The sequence below is a fragment of the Idiotropiscis lumnitzeri genome, chromosome 6, assembly GCF_059441095.1.
Source record: "Idiotropiscis lumnitzeri isolate Australia: NSW breed Sydney's pygmy pipehorse chromosome 6, RoL_Ilum_1.0, whole genome shotgun sequence".
Classification (NCBI taxonomy): domain Eukaryota; kingdom Metazoa; phylum Chordata; class Actinopteri; order Syngnathiformes; family Syngnathidae; genus Idiotropiscis; species Idiotropiscis lumnitzeri.
The window spans coordinates 3,632,851-3,653,836 of NC_142396.1; the positions used below are offsets into that span (position 1 = coordinate 3,632,851).

Sequence of the window (20,986 nt, forward strand, 5' to 3'; positions counted from 1 at the left end):
TTTTCCAGTCACGGCTAAGGAATGCCAAGGAATGCCGGCTGACATGCCTCCGCTGTGTGTCACGGCTTCTCACGTGCCGTCAGCGCGCCGATCCGATTCCCACTCTCCTTATCGTTTCCCGGGTGGATTCCACACTTTGTGGGGCTGCAGAAACTAAATCAGAAGAATTCTTTCATTGGCGCATTCACAAGGCCAAACATTTTCAGAGGCAGCAAAAGTAACCAAGTACAACTTTTGATACATTGATATGGCATCTCAAATCCCAATTGAAATGAATGAGACTGTGTGTTGAAAAATAAAAGAAAAAAAAATGCGACTCAAGATGATACAGAATAAAAAACCTTTTTATTGATACAATTGTTTTTTGCCATTTTTTGTTTCACTGTTGCATCCCCAGGCGTGTAAACCTTGGCCACCAGGGGACAGTATAAAACAAACATTCACGATTTATTCCTCTGCAAACTGCTGTCATTTTGGTCACTCTTTGCCGAAGATAAAGAATATATCCATGTATTTGCATTGTTTCAAAAGGAATGAAAGTCGACACAAACGTCAACAGAAACACCACTTGTCTTCTTCTATTCCCGGTACAGCGCCCCTTGTGGCCATTGTGTGGAGATTCGCCCTCATCACCTGGAAATCGTAACTTACTTTAAACGTTAGCATGAAACACGTCTATTGATCGTCCTTTGCAACCAAATTTTAAAACGGAAATAAAAGGGAACTAAATGAGAGTTGCATTTGACGGCAGTTGCACTGATTAAATATGTGAACATGATGAGCACAAGTAGCTTTTTTTATTGGAAAATGCAAAAGAATATATCTAGCGTGGACACCGTACAAATTTCAACGGTGTTGCTTCATGATTCAGCATAAATAGATGAATGAAAATATTTCAGCAGAATTTCATCCTCAGTTCTTGCCGGTGTTGAGCAGTCAGCACCGAGCTACACTGACTAAATTGGAATCATTTTTTGTTCCCCAAAGTTCAATCCTCTTTATTTCACCGCGTTTCCCTCGGCGGCAATGTGTGTACCGCCACTTCATAGATTCATTTCCTAGTTTGTTGTCGATTTCAATTTCTGCCTCGTTGTGTTGCCACGCCAACCTAATAAAGCCAGAGCCTTCAGCATCGCCAGTTCTGGAGCTCCAAATTGAGTGTTCTGGGTGCCATTTGTTAGGATATGTCACCAATTTTGTGTATTCATAATCATGTTTTGTACACTATTTGTATCACGAATAATTGTATACACACCGACACTCATTTAGCACACATGAGCACAGTTAGCACACACACCCACACACATTCGGTTTCGAATTTCTGAATCTTCGAGCTGAAGTTTTAAACTGAACATTGTGATTGGTTGATTCCTGCCTGCCTGCTAGAATTCCAGACGACATCCCCCCTCTTTGTCTCTTTAAGTCTGGAGGAGAGTAAGAGGAGGGGGTCAGAGGAAGGGGGTGTGGGAGGCCGAACAGGCCTGTTCGGTCCTCCGGCTCTCTCTCTCTCTCACCAACTCACAAATTGGAAAATAAAACTTTGCTTGATTGACTTTGGACATTCAGCCATCATTATTTAAATAATTCCCAGTGTAAAAAAGGCGTCAGGGGCATGGTAAACCTGACACATTCATTAAACGCGTTGAAGTTGACTTGGGTGAAAACAGCAGAGCCAAAAGAGTTTTGTTGAGTTGGAGCTTCTTGTACGGGAAATATACGCAAGTACAATTAAAGTCTGAACTTGCTTACTTAGGTGCTAAAGTAAAGCTGAATTTTCACAGACAATTAAATACAATACACATTTTTGTAAGTTGGACCAGTGAAAAAAACAAAAATCCAAAAGTTTCATTCCTCTTACTACTTTCGTGTTTGCATTGAGAGGGAGGAAAACAAATAAAAAGTAACAATCCTATATATAAACGGAGGGCGCAAAAGTCAAAAGTCAGCCTTAAGAATAAATACTCAAGTAAGGTACACATACCTGAAGCATTCACTTAAGTACAGCAACAAACATTTTGCACTTGGTGGCTTCCCGGCGCCGGTTTGAAAACGGCAAATGAGTGCGGAAAGTCGACAGTATCGAATGTCCACCATCGACGTTGTCACTCGGCCTTCTTCCTGGGCGCCCTCAGGCTGCTCCACACCTCGGTGTAGAGCAGCGTGCCCACAAAGACCACGGCCGTGCCCGCCCAGTGCCACGGCGTGAAGGGGTTTTGGAAGTAGATGATGGAGAAGATGAGACTGAGAAACTTTCTCAGAGTGACGACCAGCGTGACGGTGAGCGAGGCGCACTCGGTGGTCAGGATGAAGACGCCGCGGATGCACACGTACCTGAGGGCCGGCGGGTCAAGGGAGCCAACAAGGCGGCACGTCGGCCATGAGAGAGGGAGGGACAAAAGGATACTGCGTGATGACGTTGACGAGCAGGTAAAGCCACATGATTGGAACACTCGCTTGAAGAAGCGGAACAAGCACTGGAGCTGCAAAGGGAATATATTTGTTTAGTGCGCAAACAAAAGCAGCTTTTTCAAATCTCGAGAGATTTTTCACTCACAAGCTCAGTGGATATATATTTTGTGAATGAGGCATTTTCTTTTTTTAATCTATTCATTTTGGAGAAATTAGGAAATAAGTGTTGCCTATTTTAATCAGGAATTTAGAGAACAAGAGCAGGTGAATTTAAAGTATAAAATGCGGAAATCTTGTGGGAGAGGAAAAACTAAAAAAAAAGATTCTTTTACGTTCTCTTTATTGATGGCTTTTCATCTACATTAAAATGTCAAAAGAAGCTCTTTGGCCTTTAAAGGTGCTCCTCCAATCACATAGAACAGCAAAGTTGTAAAAGCAGAGTGATCCATAGTTCAAGAATTGTGACAACAATTTCAAATTTCTCGAGGAATTTTACGCAATGCTAACTGATAGGCATGAAAACATTTGAAAACCACAACATGATCTTTTTGTTTTCATTCAATGAGTGCCTAAAATGGTCATTGTTTGCGTTTGCTTTTCTATTTGGCAACTTCGAAAAGGAAAACATGATCCGGACTGCGGCTGCGACTTACAGCTCTGACCGAAGTGGACGCAGTGGTCGGCGATGTCCGAGGAGAGGAGCAGGAAGCCCGGCAGAGGCAAGAAGTGCTGCGAGGGACATCGAAAAAAGGGACGCACAGATGACGTCGTCGTCGCCGGTCGGACAAGATAAAACAAAATCAGTGCAAAGTACTCACGTTATAAAAAAGCGCCTCTTTGGAGTGTTTGCCGTACTTCTTGTACAGCGTCTCCTGGAAAATTCCCATGCGCGCCGACATGAGCAGAGCAAACGTCAACATGGCGATTCCTGAATGAATGACGACCAGTCCGTTTGTCAAGTGGGACAAACGCAGCACGATTGACCGAGTGACTTTCCAGTGGCCCACCTGAATTACTATGGCTATTTTTTTTTTATATTCTTAATTCCCCCCCCCCTCTTGAAATTCACTCTTATTGTTAAGAAAAAAAAAGATATATATATATATATATATATATATATATATATATATATATATATATATATATATATATATATATATATATATATATATAAAATTAGGACTTGTTTAAAATTTTATTTCGGGGGGTATTTACGCGTGTATTGCACCATCGCAGCAGTTCCCAACCTTCTAAATACTTGCTCCACAACACAAGTAAAATGTAGACTGACTACAAAGCTGCGGGATGTGAGAGGAACGGGATTACAAACTTGGATGTTGAAGTTCTCACTTTTATCCAAAAGTAGGCTTACGTGAACTGGAATCATGAGGTGCGTTTAAGCCAAATGTACATTCCTGGCGGATGAACACACTTTTAAAAGAAGAAGAAGAAGCGCCGTCTCCGGAAGTAATCATGGCTTTGCACAATAAACAACATCCCACCACCCGAGCCACAGTAAGGCTTGTGGTTGGGAGTTGATTTCTGCCCCAACAAGTCTCCAGACCCGAGTTAGGCGGTGGCCACAAATTTTGATGATGACTGTTCCAGCATTTTGGGACAACGTTCACTTGTCTCGGGATTGATAGACACTCCCGTCTGCCCAGGTCAGACTCTTTCCGAGGAATTTCCTTCAGTACGTTTGAGTCGTTAGCTTGGCGGCCAGCAGACTGCTCGATGCATGCGCAAAGCACGCGACTGAGTGTGACGTGTTGCGCAACTCTTTGAGGTTGAACACAAATGCAATTAGAAACGTCGCTTTCTCATCCTCGACAGGAGAGAAATGAGATGCTTCTTTGCGAGCGTATTTGATGATGTCGGGCTGCGATCGGCATCGGTGTGGCCAGTCAGCGCTTTTCTTTGCGTACAAGTACGGCTGTACAAGATTCTAAGAATGCTGAACAGTCCAGCCTTGGCCACGCCCACCAAAATAGGCTCGTTTAAGGCCAGAATAACAGCAGACCTTCCTTATGGGGCCTGTATTTTGACAACCAGGCCAGATTTGGGGAGATAAAATAGAAAAATAAATAAATCAATGAAAGTCTTTTGATACAATATTAGGGCTTCCAGAGGATGCTTGTCGTTGTTGCTGTAATGTTCACGTGAGGGTCCCTTTCACTAAAATAAAAATCAGATTTGAAAATGCATTTTTGTTAACGTTTTTTTTTTTTAAATGCCTGAACGCCAAAAAAAAAAAAAAGTACAAGAATTGAAACATCTTGCATTTCTAAAACTAGGTGTGATTATGGCAAGAATGCCTTTTGTTTTTAGCTTGGTCAATTCATTTCTTTCATGAGCTTTGTGCATTCATTTTTCTCATTCATTCATTTTCCTATTGCAGTCCATCTGAAGCAACCAAAGGAAAGAAAGGTTGTTTGTCTGAGAATTGGAGATTTTTGGTTGCATAATACGTTCTGACATTTTGTTTTAATTCTTGGATTTGACTGATATTCCATATATTTAAAAAAAAGAAGAAAAGAAACTAAAACTAAAAGCAAAAATAAAAAACAAAACCATTTCGGAAATAATTAAAAATTCAACAAACTCGCTCTGAGTGTCAGAGTGTCACATGATGGTGTCTTGTGACTCGTCTTTATCAGCGAAGAAGGCGAAAGACTGGCCGAAACGTCTCAGGTAATAAAACAACCTAAAATGATATTGTCTGCTAGAAATGAATCAGTCAAAATATAAATAACAAGAAGAAGAGAAAACAAACTGAATACAAGTTTAAAAAAATTGCAAGTAATACGTTATCTGCGACAAGGCCACAAAGAGTGAAAGTGAGTTTGGAGCTCGTTCAAGCAACGAATGTGGAAGGCGCGAGCGGAGTGTTTGTTTTGAAAAGCGTCGCGGGCAAGCTCACCTACAAGCCAACGCATGACGGCATAAAAACTTTGCTGCTCCGAGCCCTCCTTGGCAACGTTCTGCACAAACAAACGCAAGACGACAAATGGCGCTTTCACCGAAGATCACGCGACCGCATCGCAACGGACACTCTTCCGCCTCCGCCGACTCACCACTTGCTTGGCTGACATGACGGTGCAGATGAAGATGCCGGCGGAGATTAACGCGATGGACAAATATTTGCTGGGCGAATACCTGCGGAAAGACAAAGGACAGATCCCGAAAGCCGTCTGCGAGGCAGCGAGAGGGCAAAAGGTGAAGGGAGCGCCCACCTTTTCTTCAGGAGGACGATGCCCAGGATCATGTTGGCGATGAGCGAGCCCTGCAAGGCATCCATCACAAATTGTTGGTGACGACGACGCGATGACACGTTGGCGCCATAGGTTCAATCAGTTAGTCAACTACCCCCCACATGAACATTTCAAGCTTGACGTCGACCAACGAGTCTGAACGCATCCCGTTTTTGAACATGTCTAAAAAAAAAAAAAAAAAAAAGTCTCTTTCTCTGATGCTCCGGCGAAATATGTCTACATGAAAACGGTCAAACATATCACCGATGTCGACTTGACTTTCATCACATTGCAGTCGACAAAAAAAAAAAAAAAAACGCTTGAGTTGTTCAAAGAATGGCTCGTGGCCAAGAACGCAACTCAATTTACTTGTTCAAGCAATTCATTATTCCCATTAGAGAAAAAAAAATGAAATGAAATGCACCAAAAAAAACAACTTAATTTTGTGGTTGCCGAAGAGGTTTAAAAAAAAAAATCATATCATATAATCGGTCGGAAACATTTCCCCGGCGATAACCACGTTGGACGACAATTCATCGTGTCAAAATGACAGCAACACCAATTTGAGGCTGGTGGACACTTTGCAGTCGATGGTCTTGCTCATTCCTTACCGATCTGAAGATCATGTGTAGCGGCATGGCAATGTTGAAGTTGAGAGCGTAGTTGTTGATCACGCTGACCGTGAAGAACATGGTCACCATGATCACGTAGTTGCTGAGGGGCAAGCACAAAAGAAGACAACGACATCACACAAACACCAATGCCGCTCCGCACGGCTCCGGTGTCAAATTGGCTCACCTGACGGGGATGGCGGGCTTCTTGGTGCCCAAACGCGTCTCGAAAACCAATCCCTCCAATGCAATGAACGCAAACTGCGCGAATGTGACAATGTTGCCGCATCCTGGGAAAGCTCTGAGGGACGAAAGGAAGAAACAATACAACACACTAGGGCTGGGCCATATGACCTCAAATCAATATCGCGATAAATTGAGCAATTTTACCTCGATAACGATAAATGCACGATCAAATTCCCCCCCGCGGACCAAAATCAAAATAAATGCAGGAAAAATGCATATGAACAGATTTTTAATTGACCAACTGGCACACATTACTTTCAACGAAAAACCAAAGTACAAAAATAATTTGTATAAACATTCCAAATAGCTTGCTTTGCATGACTTAAACAATGTCACAAAGAACAGGAGAAAAGGGGTTGCCTCTCGCAAAACCTTTTTCTGCAATTGGCTTGCGCCAAGGTGCTGCCAATGCCATGTGCAAAGGCCTCGATTTGTGTCAAGGTCAATTGTAATCAATATGCATAATGCCATGTGCAAAAGAGCTCGTGTGACCTGTGAACAAAATGCTAAATAAAATGGAAAAAATGTCAATGCAAAGCAAATGAACAAGTGTGCATCATCAGGAAAATGTGCCGTCCCGAGTACGCGCCACTTGTCGTCTATGTCATGCACAGCCAGGCTAAAAAAGGGACAATTGAGTACTGCAATGTTCTCAGATGTGGATAAGGAGAGCTCCTTTATGGAACGGGACAAACAGTCCAACAGGAAGAAACAAAAAATGGTAACACTTGCAAGCAGCTGCTGTTGACCACAATTCATGCTTTTGACATCCTTCACTAAGCGAAGCCCCCAAACGTACAAATTCTACACACAAAATCAACACCAAGCAGTGTAAATACAATTACACAAAGTAGTGAATGTCTTTATAGTCGCTTACGTTTTTATACACTGCAGTTCTTGAAAGCGGAAACATTTGTTTTTGGTTGGCTTTTTTTTTTTCAAGCTTGGTTATGTGACGTATTAACTCGTAAATGGAGAAACGGCAGTATTTACAATTTGAACGATTTAGTGGCGTGTTGCATTGCTTGGGGCAAAGTGCATCAAGTCCGTGCAAGTAAGCGCGTGCGTGTGTGCGGCACTAACCTTACAAGTAGCTCGAGAGACACCACATTGCTACAACAGCCCACAAAAACCAGAAGAATGGCAAAAACGGTGCCCATGACGGCTCGCTAAAATGCAAGTTCTACAAGGGAAGTGTTCACCAAAGCATGGCGGCCGCCGAGCTCCAATTCAATCCCGCTCCAGAGGCCGCCTGCCAGTTCGACACCAGCTCGACGCCAACTCTCCCAAATACGACGTCATGTCCTTCGCGTTTCCGGGTTCCCAGGGGCTCATGGGAGTTGTAGTTCAAAATTCAAAAACCTATACTCAAGCACAGATAGGCATATTTCGCCAATGTTTGGTGGTTATTTAAAAATAATACAGTTTTAGTCACAGTACTACCTCTAAATAGTGAGATAAATCGCCAATAAAAATCGAATAACCTGACGTCAGATAATCTGCGAATTCTATCATTAAGGTGAACATCGTCAGTGTCTGAGCATGAGGGTTTCTCTACTAAGCGCGCTACCAGACTACTGCTAAATTGAAAAACTAGTTTGTATATATCGTAGTGCCTCGATACTGTCACAGAATGTTAACATTAAAAAATAAACTCAAAACAATGAATGGTGAAAACGAGACATCACAATGGGCTGCGCCAAATGTGCACGATTAGACGATTTTAGCGGGCAACCACGTGGTGTTAGTTAGCTAGCAAGTTGGATAACTAGCGTCACTCCAGTAACTGTGTCAAGAATTAACAGTTCCAAGGCAAACAGCCCCAGGAGCTTGGTCAGCAGAGAAACACACGCCGGCCGCAGCAAACATGATCTCACTCACGGACTCGCAAAGTAAGAGCCGTTCACGTGGCGCTGCTTCGGGTTTGTATTTTGCCATGAATAGCCCCGGTTTAGCTAGTTGGATACGGGTACTTTACTCAAACGCTATTGGCTGGGGAGGCTCATGACGTCACAGCAAACGAGGCAACGTTAAACTCGTGTAATTGATTAACAAGCATACAATTATCAGTTCATATCCATTTACCAAATACTTTTTGGTAATTAAGTGAATTCAGTATTGGGAGCGTCGGTTATCGGACAATTTGTTTTAGTAATTCCCCCGCCCCCATTCTTGACAGTAAACCCCCGTTTCTCACATGATTCGTTTATTTGTCACCCCCAGTTGAAGTTGACAGTAAACTTGACCCATGAAAGCAAGGAGAACCAAGAATTGTTAATGATCACCCAAGCTTTATCATTTTGTCAAACAAAAGTCCACTAGCTTAAAGTTAACATGTAACGGGGGAACCTGTTGACGGGCTCACGGAAATGAGCATAGATGTGTATGGCCGCGTAGATGTCACTCATATTTTGTCATTTTTTTCCCCCCCTGCAGAAATCGTCATGGGGCTGACGGGATTCGGCACGTTTTTCCTCACCTGTGGGACGACGCTCTTTTTTGACAAAGCCCTCCTGGCCATCGGAAACGTGAGCTGATCTCAAGCGTGAGCGTCTGACTCGTGTCATCCCTCATCTTCTGCTTTGACGTTCTTTCCGATTCTGTTTGTCTCGGGTTTGTCTTTCGTCATCGGTCTGGAGAGGACATTTCGATTCTTCTTCCAGAGAAACAAAGCCAAAGCCACCAGCTTTTTCCTTGGAGGCACGTCGCTCACTCTCATTGGCTGGCCCATCATCGGCGTCCTCCTTGAGATCGACGGCTTTTTCCTTTGATTTAAGTCCATTTTACAGGGCAACTCAATTTCAACTGTCTTTGTCTACTGGTCTTCTCAAACGATGTTTCTCCGTTTCCAACAGGGGATTCTTCCCGGTGGCGGTGGGTGGGCTTCCTCGGACGAATCCCGGTGCTCGGCTCGTTGCTCAGTTTACCGGGGATCAGGACGGTAAGTCGAAGTACGGCCTTTCTGTCAGGTTTAAAAGGGTCCTGACGCCTTCTTAGACTGAATTAAATGCTGAGAACCAGAGGAATAACCAGGGAAGGTTTTGTCTTTTCAATGCCGAGAACCAGAGGAATAACCAGGGAAGGTTTTGTCTTCTCTCCATCGCGGATGGGAGGAGAAGTCAGGAGGTGAAGTAGGCGTCTTGCCTGTTCAATCTCCCGCACTCTTTCTGACTTCTTCGCCCATCCCTCTGGACTTTATTCAGAGGAAAACGAAACTTATGGAAATTGAAACTTAAACAGGCGTGTGGGTGTGCCAGTTGTGCGCATGTGTGCTGAAGCAATGTGTGTGTGTGTGCAATTATTACTGATACAAATAGTGTATAAAAACATGATTAAAAATACACAAACTATTTACATACTCTCACACTTTCATGGAGGCAAAACTAATTCCTCCGAGGAAATGGATTCCATTTGCCTGCACACTTTGGGGGTTCATCAAAATACGGTGAAGACGAGACAAGTTTTTGAAAGCTTTTCATTTTGTCGCACGTTTGCAAAGAAATAAGAAAAAAGGCCTGTCGTCATAATCTCGATTTTGGATGCTTCTTGTCCCCAACGTGGCCGGGGTTGCGAGGGCCCTGTATAGCTGATGGCAGCTCCAGTCGTAATCATTCTATCGTTACTATTTATTGTTGGGATCAAAAGCCGCGCGGACGCCTCACAACCTTTGCCGTTTTGATGACACGGTCCGGTACTGAATGCTCAGATCTTTACATCGTTACAAATAGACCTATAGATGTAGAAAGCTCCTATTTTAGAACCAGGCCCAAGCCCACATTCCCTTGCGTGCTCTCCCGTTTTTTTTTCTGCAGAAATTGCCGCATTCATACTTTTGGGCAGCTGGAGGCTCAAACTCCTGCTTCTAGAGGCTGACATTTCTTTTGGAATTCTTTGGGTACGTGTTCCCAAAAAGTCCGACGTATATAGTGATGCAAGCCACCCGAATGAATTGAAAAAAAAAAACAAAACGCAACTTGAGCCTGCAGCGTGCAGCCATGAACGACGTGCAAGACTTTGCACGTTTCATTGGAGCGGGTCGGGCCGGGCCACCCGCAGCAAAAATGCGCCCATTAATTGAAGCCCGCTGAAATGCGTTGAGCCCGTGACACGCACACATTTTTTACACAAGAAAATTGTGTAGGGAAAAGAAAAAGAGCGCTTCCACCAAACACAACTTTCGCCAATATGGAATTGAGAGAAAGTAGTTTTGATGTGCAAGTGTCGAAATGTACTTTGCGAGTGTCCAAAGTTGACACGTTAAGATCTGTTGGTCGTGTCCCCCCCCCTTTTCATTTTGTCGTCTTATGGAATTTCAGCCGTTTTACTTGATTGCTTTGCCGTTTGACGATGTGCTCGTCGGACTCTTGTTTTGCGTGTGTGTGTCGCCACCTAGCGGAGGCGCTCATATCCTGCTTGGCATCGATGGAGACGGACTCAGGTGCTCGTTTTGCCGTTTATTCACACGGCACTTGACGCCGCACACAATTGCAAGGTTAGCGCGAGCACACGGAAGGAGATCGAGCATGCAAGGCCAAGCTCCCAACGTCGGGAGGAGAAAAGAAAACTGCGACTGCGACGGCCTCTCACGCCAAGTGGGGCACAAAGGTGGCGGCGGCGGCGGCGGCCGGCACCAGCAGGAGCCACACGCTGCCGCCGCCAGGACGCAAGGCCGCCGCCTTGGCGTTGGTGGTGGTGTTGGTCTTGGGCGCGTCCCCGGGGGTGTCCCCGGGGGTGTCCTCGGGGGTGGTCTTGTCCTCGGGGTGTTGCACAAGTTAGTGGCACAGCATGTTAGACCGGGGCCAGTGGTACAGCCTGCTTGACAGCCCCTGGTGGTCACCGCGTTGGTTGTGGCGTCTGCAAGACAAAAAAAAAGCACGCACTTGAAGGAGCGGTCGCATCACGTGATCCGCGTCCGCACTCGGCGTCGGGTCAGGATCAACTCACCCACGGTCCAGAAACACTCATTACCGGCAGGATGAGCCTTCTAGCTGTAAGGAGGAGCCTTCTCGCTGTAAGGAGGAGCCTTCTAGCTGTAAGGCGGAGCCTTCTCGCTGTAACGAGGAGCCTTCTAGCTGGAAGGAGGAGCCTTCTAGCTGTAAGGAGGAGCCTTCTAGCTGTAAGGAGGAGCCTTCTAGCTGTAAGGAGGAGCCTTCTAGTTGTAAGGAGGAGCCTTCTAGCTGGAAGGAGGAGCCTTCTAGCTGTAAGGAGGAGCCTTCTAGCTGTAAGGAGGAGCCTTCTAGCTGTAAGGCGGAGCCTTCTAGCAGTAAGGAGGAGCCTTCTAGCTGTAAGGCGGAGCCTTCTAGCTGTAAGGAGGAGCCTTCTAGCTGTAAGGCGGAGCCTTCTAGCTGTAAGGAGGAGCCTTCTAGCTGTAAGGCGGAGCCTTCTAGCTGTAAGGAGGAGCCTTCTAGCTGTAAGGCGGAGCCTTCTAGCTGGAAGGCGGAGCCTTCCAGCTGTAAGGAGGAGCCTTCTAGCTGTAAGGAGGAGCCTTCTAGCTGGAAGGAGGAGCCTTCTAGCTGTAAGGAGGAGCCTTCTAGCTGTAAGGCGGAGCCTTCTAGCTGTAAGGCGGAGCCTTCTCGCTCTAAGGCGGAGCCTTCTAGCTGTAAGGCGGAGCCTTCTAGCTGTAAGGCGGAGCCTTCTAGCTGTAAGGAGGAGCCTTCTAGCTGTAAGGAGGAGCCTTCTAGCTGTAAGGAGGAGCCTTCTAGCTGGAAGGCGGAGCCTTCTAGCTGTAAGGAGGAGCCTTCTAGCTGTAAGGCGGAGCCTTCTAGCTGTAAGGCGGAGCCTTCTAGCTGTAAGGAGGAGCCTTCTAGCTGTAAGGCGGAGCCTTCTCGCTGTAAGGAGGAGCCTTCTAGCTGTGAGGAGCCTTCTAGTTGTAAGGCGGAGCCTTCTAGCTGTAAGGAGGAACCTTCTAGCTGTAAGGAGGAGCCTTCTAGCTGTAAGGAGGAGCCTTCTAGCTGGAAGGCGGAGCCTTCTAGCTGTAAGGAGGAGCCTTCTAGCTGTAAGGCGGAGCCTTCTAGCTGTAAGGAGGAGCCTTCTAGCTGTAAGGCGGAACCTTCTCGCTGTAAGGAGGAGCCTTCTAGCTGTAAGGCGGAGCCTTCTAGCTGTAAGGAGGAGCCTTCTAGCTGTAAGGCGGAGCCTTCTCGCTGTAAGGAGGAGCCTTCTAGCTGTAAGGAGGAGCCTTCTAGTTGTAAGGAGGAGCCTTCTAGCTGGAAGGAGGAGCCTTCTAGCTGGAAGGAGGAGCCTTCTAGCTGTAAGGAGGAGCCTTCTAGCTGGAAGGCGGAGCCTTCTAGCTGGAAGGAGGAGCCTTCTCGCTGTAAGGAGGAGCCTTCCAGTTGTAAGGAGGAGCCTTCTCGCTGGAAGGAGGAGCCTTCTAGCTGTAAGGAGGAGCCTTCTAGCTGTAAGGCGGAGCCTTCTAGCTGTAAGGAGGAGCCTTCTAGCTGTAAGGCGGAGCCTTCTCGCTGTAAGGAGGAGCCTTCTAGCTGTAAGGCGGAGCCTTCTCGCTGTAAGGAGGAGCCTTCTAGCTGTGAGGAGCCTTCTAGCTGTAAGGCGGAGCCTTCTAGCTGTAAGGAGGAACCTTCTAGCTGTAAGGCGGAGCCTTCTAGCTGTAAGAAGGAACCTTCTAGCTGTAAGGCGGAGCCTTCTAGCTGTAAGGAGGAGCCTTCTAGCTGTAAGGAGGAGCCTTCTAGCTGTAAGGCGGAGCCTTCTAGCTGTAAGGAGGAGCCTTCTAGCTGTAAGGCGGAGCCTTCTAGCTGTAAGGAGGAGCCTTCTAGCTGGAAGGCGGAGCCTTCTAGCTGTAAGGCGGAGCCTTCTAGCTGTAAGGAGGAGCCTTCTAGCTGTAAGGCGGAGCCTTCTCGCTGTAAGGAGGAGCCTTCTAGCTGTAAGGAGGAGCCTTCTAGTTGTAAGGAGGAGCCTTCTAGCTGGAAGGAGGAGCCTTCTAGCTGGAAGGAGGAGCCTTCTAGCTGTAAGGAGGAGCCTTCTCGCTGGAAGGAGGAGCCTTCTAGCTGTAAGGAGGAGCCTTCTAGCTGTAAGGCGGAGCCTTCTAGCTGTAAGGAGGAGCCTTCTAGCTGTAAGGTTAAAACCTCGGAGTTCGAACGGCGGTACGACGCGTGAGTGCGTACGCGAGGGTGGGATGCTGAGGGGGCAATTGACCAATTGTTGTCGCGTGCGGACGTGCGACGTGCTGCGAAGTGTTTTAGCTCCTAATCATGCCTCCAAAGAAGGTCTGTGCAAGCAGCAAAGGAATGGTTTCGGTGTTCGAACAATTCGCTTTTCCAAATGGGTTCTGGAACGGATTGTGGTCGAGAAACGAGGTTCCACTGTATTTGACAAAGTAATAAGACACTGGTTGAGAGCACCACTACCGTGATATAATATTCATATTGTCATCCATCCATCCCTTGTCCTCATGGGGGTCACGGGTGTGCTGGAGCCTCGCCCAGCTGCCTTTGGGGTACACACCCTGTACTGGTTGCTACACAAAGACGGACAACCCTCCGCATTTACAATCATACCTTGGGACAATTCAGAGTGTCCTATCAACCTGCCTTGCAAGTTCTTGAAATGTGGGAGGAACCCGGAGTACCCGGAGAAAAGCCACGCAGGCACGGCGAGGACATGCAAACTCCACACAGGCAGGCCGCAGCCGGAATCAAACCATGCACCTCGGAACTGTGAGGCGGACATGCTAACCAGTCGTCAACACAAAAAGACACCCATAAAACCTGCTTAGGCAGTTATCAAAACGGTTATTGTATCATTGAAAAAGCTCACTTTCACTTTTACACTCCTCACATCATTTTCATCAGTTTTTTTTTTGTTTTACCTTTTGTCAAAGGCATTTAATCAGTACTGCGACTTTTACTTTTTGTTTTGTTTATAAAAATATATCTAGGTAATAATAATAATATTACTTAATAATAATGTATTTTAAATAATAATGAAAATATTCGAGCCTTTGCTTCAGTGCAGTAACAAAGTATTGATTCCAATCCCGTCCAGCTGTATTTGGAACGTCATCATCATCATATCGTGTCACACCAGTGGTTTATCCATATTTTTGCCCTGTCTGTGACCTTTTGTAGGTCTGGTGGAGTGATATATACAGGGCTTATTGGAACGTGAATGGTTTTGAAGCGTCTGCTCCTTGGCCCCTCCCACTTTCATTGTCCGCCTGGCAGCAGAGCGGTTATCTGTTCTCTGATTGGTCTGAAGCGGCATTGCCGTGAGCTCTTTTTTGATTGGTCCATTTCCAATAATCCGCCATATTCAAACTTCCGCCGTGCTGACGGTGTGCGCTCATCTTCAGTCGTGTTTTCGGTACTCGTCGTTTCTTTGACAATTGGGTACAGTTTTCCTGTCCATTTCCGTCATTGTGTCCACGTCAAGGTTTTATTTCTAAAACCGAACAAAGCCTGCCGCGCAATGGAAGAGTGCGACGAAGTGAGAGCAGCGGCGACGTTGGTGAAAAAGCAGAAGCTTCGTCGGACGTCCTCGAGATCGTCCACCGCCAGTGTCAGCAGTCTCGCTGAACCTTCGCCCAGAACGTTGCGCAGAAATAATTCCAAAAAGTATGTCAACTTGTTTAAACGGAACCGCCACGTCATTTCTGGTGGCTATTCCGATACTCGAGATGCTTCTACAAGAAAATCACGAACATGAATTCGGCGCTTGCTTGTGCCAGTTAGCGAGCAAGTAAACGATGCGTTCAATTGCGTCCCGGCCTTTCAAAACTTGTTTTGAATTTTATTGTCATATGCCTTTTATATCGGCAACGGGGAAAATCTATTTCACTCACAATGTTGAAATTTTCTTTGGGAGCGGAAAATTCGTTTTACTCTAACGCTATTATTGTCCAACCTACTCAGAAGTCAGAAGACCATCATGTACCATTTCTCGCATATCATTGAATTTTAAAAAGTGGGACGTTTTCCATAGGAACACCCCGTGGGTGTCACGCACCGAGATGGTCGCACTGTAACTCACAATAGTCAAGTCAAGTCAAACACTTGTGCGCTGCAGCCAGCAGGATGCAGCCCAGCTTTGCAAACACGCTGCGTATGCTTGAAATCCATTTGTCATCAGCAGCCCCACGCATGCGAAATCTGGATGTCGACACCAGTTGCAATTTGTCGAAAATAATTTCTTTACACTATGATTAGGTCTTATTCAATGCAGTGATATATTTGTTTCATTTTTTTTCTTCATTTCATGGGATGTATTAAAGTGTATTTTTGTATGGTGTCCTGTAAGCATGTTTTTGTCCCACTCATTAGACCTCTCCTGCAAAGAGGAAGCTCCTTCACCTTTCTCACTCCAGGGACACCTTGGGACTTCAGTCTGGTGAGTATGTCATAAATCAACACCGTGATGGCCTCCACCATATTACCCGCGTGTCGCTTCTGCCAGATCAGGGGTTCTTGAACTATTTTTGGGCCGGGTGGAGGACCCCTCCTAATTGTAACGACAATTAAGAAAGTACTACCACGTTTCTTCCTCGAGACCGCCAGAGTGAGAAAGTTTCCTCTTTTCAAGAAAAAAGTTGCAGTGCTCCGAAAACAAATTCATATTTATTTTTAGCAAAAAAGCTGCAATGCTCTAAGTATAAAGCTGCATTTTTTTCCAAGGAAAAAAAAATCTAATCCTTACATGAACAAAGACATATTGTCATGACAAAAAGTCATAATCTGACAAGAATAAAGTTGTATTCCTCAAGTCAAATTGGATCAAGGACAAAGTCATCTTTTAACAAGTAGATTTTAAACATACAACTTTGTTCTATTATTGTCTTTGTATCGTCATTCTTACATGCTTCATTCTGGAGAGTGTGTTTTCTTTTCTTCATAATAGAACCGTACTCCCTGTACTGTGTGAGAACATTGAAATGTGTGTCGAAATTGTCGTCACCACAGAAGCGAAAACGCAAAGACAAGGAAGATGACACGGTCAGCCTGTCCAGTTTCGACCTCAAGGTGAGAGCGAGAGCAGACCACTTTTGAAGGCTTTGTGCATTTCGCCCCCTTGTGCATATCCACAGATTGGATTCGCTCTTCATGACTCACTGCCATGCTTTCTTCTTAAAATAACAACGTGTACACTCCTGGCACACATTATGTGCAGGCCCCAATCGCGAGTATGCGCGTGCTATTTTTTTATTTTTATTTTTATTTTTTTTTAGCTTTTCACTCGCCAAAGTCATTGATGTCTTTATTGTATCAACTGCAGTTGTGGGTAATGAGCACACTTTGTTGTGTTTGCCAGGAGCCAATAAACAAGAAAGGACGACCACTGGCCAGAGTGTCGTCTCTCGTCAACTTCATGTCTCCTTCCAGGAACGGAGCCGTGCGTCGTTTTGGTCAAACCATCCAGGTAAAGAGAGAAAAATCACAGTTGACGCAGCCCAGACAGCAGGATAATTGCTCGAGGCTATCTTTTAGAGACATCCCATAATCAGGCCTTTCTCCCGCTTTGATCGGAAGGAAAGGCAATTGTCTGAAATTTACCATACGCGAGCGCCCTGCCGGCTTCTACAGACTTGACTGTATCCTTGTGTTGCCAGTCTATGTCGCTGCGAGCGGATGGCAAGTCTCCGAGCACGTCACTGCGTGGCGGCAGCAAGATGGCGGGCCCCACGCCCACCAAGCGCCGGAGCAGCATGTTGTGGTCGGAGACGCTGGACGTGCACCAGAAGAGCGCCTTCTCCTCCAAGGAGATCAAGAGACAGGAGGTTGTGGCTTTTGCACCCATCCACTTGATCATGACCTCATTTGGCACTCTGACCTTTTCTAGTGCTGTTGGAATCTGTAGTGAGTGGCGGTTTTCCTCCACGTATCTCAAAATGAGCCAACAACCCATGGTCACTCAATGAAATGCCGTTCATGGCCGCGGTCCGTTGCAACATCGGCGCAAAGCCTCACCAGAGACAAACCAAAAATCACATTTTCATGTCTTTACTCTGACGACACACTTGCGAATAATTGAAGTACAGACACTGACGTGCAAAAATAAAACTCAATTTTACTGGCATTTATTTACATTTAAAAAAAAAAAAAAGGCGGTCTGAAAAAGATCCCAAAGACAACAAAAGTACAAGTGCGCATGTTTTCACGTGTTCAAAGAGCAGTTTTAAGTATTTCTGAGCTTTCAAGTGTTCAATGTTAATTACGGAAGGTCCGCCAGCTGGCGTTGACCGCTGCAAAACAATTTTTCACTTGACAGATGAGTGAACTATCGAGTCCACGCATGGAGTATCGAAATGCTTGCACACCGATTACTCCCGAATCACGATGCAGAGATTTTGAGTGGACATTTTAGGAACGATGTAGGTCCCAGGAAGTAACCCGAGCGCTCGTCTTCGCCAGGCTATTTATGAGCTCTTCAGGGGCGAGCAGGATCTCATCGAGGATCTCCAGCTTGCACGAAAGGTTTGAATATGCCAACCTTAACAAAAAACCAACTCCTGTGCTCTTGCTAATAACGTGACGTTGCCGCCTGGCTCAGGCGTACCACGACCCCATGCTCAAGCTGTCCATCATGACGGAGGAGGAGCTGGCGCACATCTTTGGAGATCTGGATGCCTACATCCCGCTGCATGAAGGTCAGTCGCGCCATCATCATCATCATCAATGTGTGTTTGTGAGCTCTTCTCCTTTGCCATTTGTCTCCTATCCAGATGCTGATTATTGCACAGGTGTGCCTTATGCCACAAATCTCTTCTAGCCTCCCCCAAACATGCTGTATTTTGAAATTTAAAGAATTCAACGTTTTCCTCCCCCCTAGATTTTTATTTTTTGCTTCCACTCAATAGGCATAATAATACTCCCTTTATTAGTCCCACAATGGGGAAATTCGAGATTCGAACCCAGGCCTCCTGGGGAGACTGGGTCCCGAACGCGGCGCCTTAGACCACTCGGCCATCCTGGCATGTGGCTCCTTTTGGCCACCTGGGAGCAGACGGAGAAAAAAAATGGTAGCACAACTGACTTGGTAAATTGCTGGAAAGGATGAAGAAAATAAGCACTGGAATATTGTTCTATTATATTTGTATCCCAAATTTCTTCTCATGATGAGTTAAGGTAAAAAAAATCTGTAGCTTGAAAGACAATTAAGTGGGCTCACTCTCGAGCCATTTTGATGTTCTGACGGTTGCTAACATCCGATTCTGCCTTTGTCAGGTCTTGACACCTTGATATTGATGCAAACAACTTTCTGCTTTCTTTCTGTCTTTTTTGGGTGGGGTGGGGTGGCGGGGCAGCTCTTTTGACGAAGCTGACTGACGGAACCAGCCCCGACGGGACAGTGGCTCAGATCGGACAAATTGTGATCGACTGGGTGAGAGTGATGCAAAGCAAGCAAGCAAGCAGGCCGGCCGGCTGGCAATTTGTTTGTGGGCGGTCCAAGTATGACGTGGTTGTCCCGCACCCCAGCTTCCGGGCCTGAACGCCTACAGAAACTACTGCGGCAACCAGCTGGCGGCCAAGGCGCTTCTGGACCAGAAGAAGCAGGACCGGCGAGTACAGGACTTCCTGCAGCGCTGCCTGGAGTCGCCCTTCAGCCGCAAACTGGACTTGTGGAGCTTCCTGGACATCCCGCGCTCGCGTCTGGTCAAGTACCCGCTGCTGCTGCGCGAGATCATGAGGCACACGCCTGCCGACCACCCGGACGTCGGCAAGCTGGAGTTGGCGGTACGAAAGCACGCTCGCTGGCAAATGTGCAATACAATCCGACTTTATTGATCTTGCGCATTTCTGTGACAAAACACTTTCCATATGGTGTCATAGAAGTTAGAACACTAATTAAAACACCATAAGAGCAGAACAGCGACAGTCGCGTGTTGAGTCAAAAGTTAAAGAATAAAAATGTGTTTTCAAACGAGATGTGGGCAATCTACGGCCCGAGGGCCACATGCAGCCCGTTCAACGTTTTAATCCGGCCCGCCGAACTTGGAAAAAAAATTAAATGGATAAACCTTGTTAATGTTTTATTTTCTAAACACGATCGTTTTTCAACGACATATATATTGTCGTAATGCTTTTGTTCACTTTCATTTCAAATGAAATATAATTTTTTTCCGCCAATGAGGTGAGGTGACCAAAACACTCCATCCATCTGCTCCTGGTCCGGCCCCTCCGTCAAATTTTACAAGCCATTGTGGCCCGCCATTCCAAGAGTTGGCCCACCCCTGCTCGATACTCTACTCGAGACTCGCTTGCTACTTGATGAGAAGCGGACAAAAGCAACTCTCTGGTCAAAGTAAAATTGATGATTCAACTCGCTGACTTGGAAAAAAATAACCCTCTGAAATTTACTTGAGTGCAAATGTAAAACTAGAAAAAAGTCATCGCTCAACTTTTTTCAGTTTTTACAATACTTGTTTTGGCGACAAAAGATTCCATAACGCTCGCGTTTGCAAAGTAAAAGCAACTCAAACGCAAAAAGAAAACAACGCAGAAAATGCTAAATTACCGTTTGAGTTTTTTCGATCACATTAGATCGAGGCTGATATTTAAGATGATCTTGCTTCTCTGAATCTTTTGCCATCGTTATAAGTACCGTGCAAAAATTTGAAACGGAAAAAAAAAAACAACAACTTTAGTACTTAAAAAAAAAAAATAGAATTTTTACAATCAGTAAAAATACACGACAATAAAAAAGTATATTTGGTTGAAAATGTGTAGTTGGATTAGTCGTATTCTTCCTAATTCAGTTTGTACTTTCTTCATTTTGACACTTCAAGGTCAAACTGTTAATTGACATTTGCAAATTTCCCCATTGTGGGACTATTTAAGGACATCTTTATCATCTTTATTTCCAGTGTACTTAATTATTAAAAATGGCTCTTAATAAAAATAAATTCTAAAATGAACCTTTTGTTTTTCTTAAATTAAGAAGTGAAGTTAGTGTATAGAATCACCAAAAGTCTCAAACAACTTCACAGGCTGGCAGTTCCCAAAAGTTTCACATCCTCCATTTTCTTAACCCCTTGAAAAAAAAAAAAGAAAATGTTATCCCCAAACAATGAATGTCTCCTGCCTCTGAAATCCGGAAACGGGAACAGCATTTGTGTGGAAATGAAAATGAGGAATTTGTCTAAATGTGCATTTGAGTCCTCACATGGTTTGCCCGTGCAGGTGTCAATCATCCAGGAGATTCTGTCCGACATCAACGTGAGGAAAGGCGAGTGCGAGTGTCAGTACTACGTGGACAAGCTGGAGTATCTGGACGACAAACAGCGGGACCCTTTGATTGACAGCTGCACCAGCCTGATGTGTCACGGCGAGCTCAGGAACAAGAGCGGCTCGGTGAAAGTTCACTCTCACACACGCACCCATCGAAATTCATTAGACGAGGGGTGTCCAAACCATCACCCGAGGTTTTTTTTTTTTTTTTTTTTTTTTTTTTTTTTTTTTTTGCGAAACAGTGTTCATTCACTATATTGTGATTCACCATTCCCTGCTCCACCATTTCATTTCTTTT

General features: G+C 45.5%; 3 protein-coding genes across 7 annotated transcripts in view; 2 read left to right on the forward strand and 1 right to left on the reverse strand.

The window, feature by feature from the left end:
- On the reverse strand, positions 1 to 9,669 carry slc35b4 (solute carrier family 35 member B4). 4 transcript variants are annotated; one of them, XR_015844145.1, is made up of 11 exons: positions 8,997 to 9,669; positions 6,459 to 6,572; positions 6,272 to 6,374; positions 5,643 to 5,692; positions 5,484 to 5,565; positions 5,330 to 5,390; positions 3,228 to 3,337; positions 3,063 to 3,138; positions 2,405 to 2,480; positions 1,982 to 2,331; positions 1 to 153 (listed from the first exon to the last, which is right to left on the reverse strand). XR_015844145.1 is itself a non-coding variant. In XM_088299350.1 (10 exons), exons 1-10 carry the CDS (start codon positions 9,089 to 9,091, stop codon positions 2,103 to 2,105), a joined length of 996 nt encoding a protein of 331 aa, XP_088155476.1. In that variant the 5' UTR covers positions 9,092 to 9,669; the 3' UTR covers positions 327 to 2,102. The 4 variants fall into 4 exon arrangements, 2 of the variants coding, with proteins under 2 accessions (XP_088155476.1, XP_088155477.1); XR_015844144.1 differs by lacking the exon at positions 1 to 153 and adding an exon at positions 327 to 633; XM_088299350.1 differs by lacking the exon at positions 1 to 153 and having other exon boundaries at positions 327 to 2,331.
- golt1bb (golgi transport 1Bb) lies at positions 8,342 to 9,305 on the forward strand. The gene is made up of 3 exons (XM_088299354.1): positions 8,342 to 8,409; positions 8,954 to 9,045; positions 9,181 to 9,305. The coding sequence occupies exons 1-3, from the start codon at positions 8,385 to 8,387 to the stop codon at positions 9,286 to 9,288; spliced, it is 225 nt and encodes a 74-aa protein (XP_088155480.1). The 5' UTR covers positions 8,342 to 8,384; the 3' UTR covers positions 9,289 to 9,305.
- The window catches only part of LOC148334597 (neuroepithelial cell-transforming gene 1 protein-like), a 14,779-nt gene continuing 2,980 nt past the window's right edge, over positions 9,188 to 20,986 (forward strand). The window contains exons 1-10 of one of the 2 annotated variants that reach the window (XM_088299349.1): positions 9,188 to 9,458; positions 15,787 to 15,853; positions 16,423 to 16,482; positions 16,772 to 16,879; positions 17,070 to 17,237; positions 17,872 to 17,934; positions 18,011 to 18,107; positions 18,765 to 18,841; positions 18,937 to 19,194; positions 20,641 to 20,811. In XM_088299349.1, coding sequence (XP_088155475.1) covers positions 9,352 to 9,458; positions 15,787 to 15,853; positions 16,423 to 16,482; positions 16,772 to 16,879; positions 17,070 to 17,237; positions 17,872 to 17,934; positions 18,011 to 18,107; positions 18,765 to 18,841; positions 18,937 to 19,194; positions 20,641 to 20,811 — 1,176 coding nt within the window. In that variant the 5' untranslated portion in view covers positions 9,188 to 9,351. Of the gene's footprint in view, positions 9,459 to 14,757; positions 15,082 to 15,786; positions 15,854 to 16,422; positions 16,483 to 16,771; positions 16,880 to 17,069; positions 17,238 to 17,871; positions 17,935 to 18,010; positions 18,108 to 18,764; positions 18,842 to 18,936; positions 19,195 to 20,640; positions 20,812 to 20,986 lie in introns of those variants that run through there. The other variant, XM_088299347.1, reaches the window with a different exon arrangement.

Bases quoted from the DNA above. Each gene is read 5' to 3' on its own strand.
- slc35b4 (XM_088299350.1), bottom strand. From the start codon at position 9,091: ATGAGGGATGACACGAGTCAGACGCTCACGCTTGAGATCAGCTCACGT. The intron at 6,375-6,458 runs GTGAGCCAATTT...CTTGCCCCTCAG, and splicing joins AAGCCCGCCATCCCCGTCAG to CAACTACGTGATCATGGTGA. The intron at 5,566-5,642 runs GTGGGCGCTCCC...GTCTTTCCGCAG, and splicing joins ATCGTCCTCCTGAAGAAAAG to GTATTCGCCCAGCAAATATT.
- golt1bb (XM_088299354.1), top strand. From the start codon at position 8,385: ATGATCTCACTCACGGACTCGCAAA. The intron at 8,410-8,953 runs GTAAGAGCCGTT...CCCCCCCTGCAG, and splicing joins CTCACTCACGGACTCGCAAA to AAATCGTCATGGGGCTGACG. The intron at 9,046-9,180 runs GTGAGCTGATCT...TTCTTCTTCCAG, and splicing joins CCCTCCTGGCCATCGGAAAC to AGAAACAAAGCCAAAGCCAC.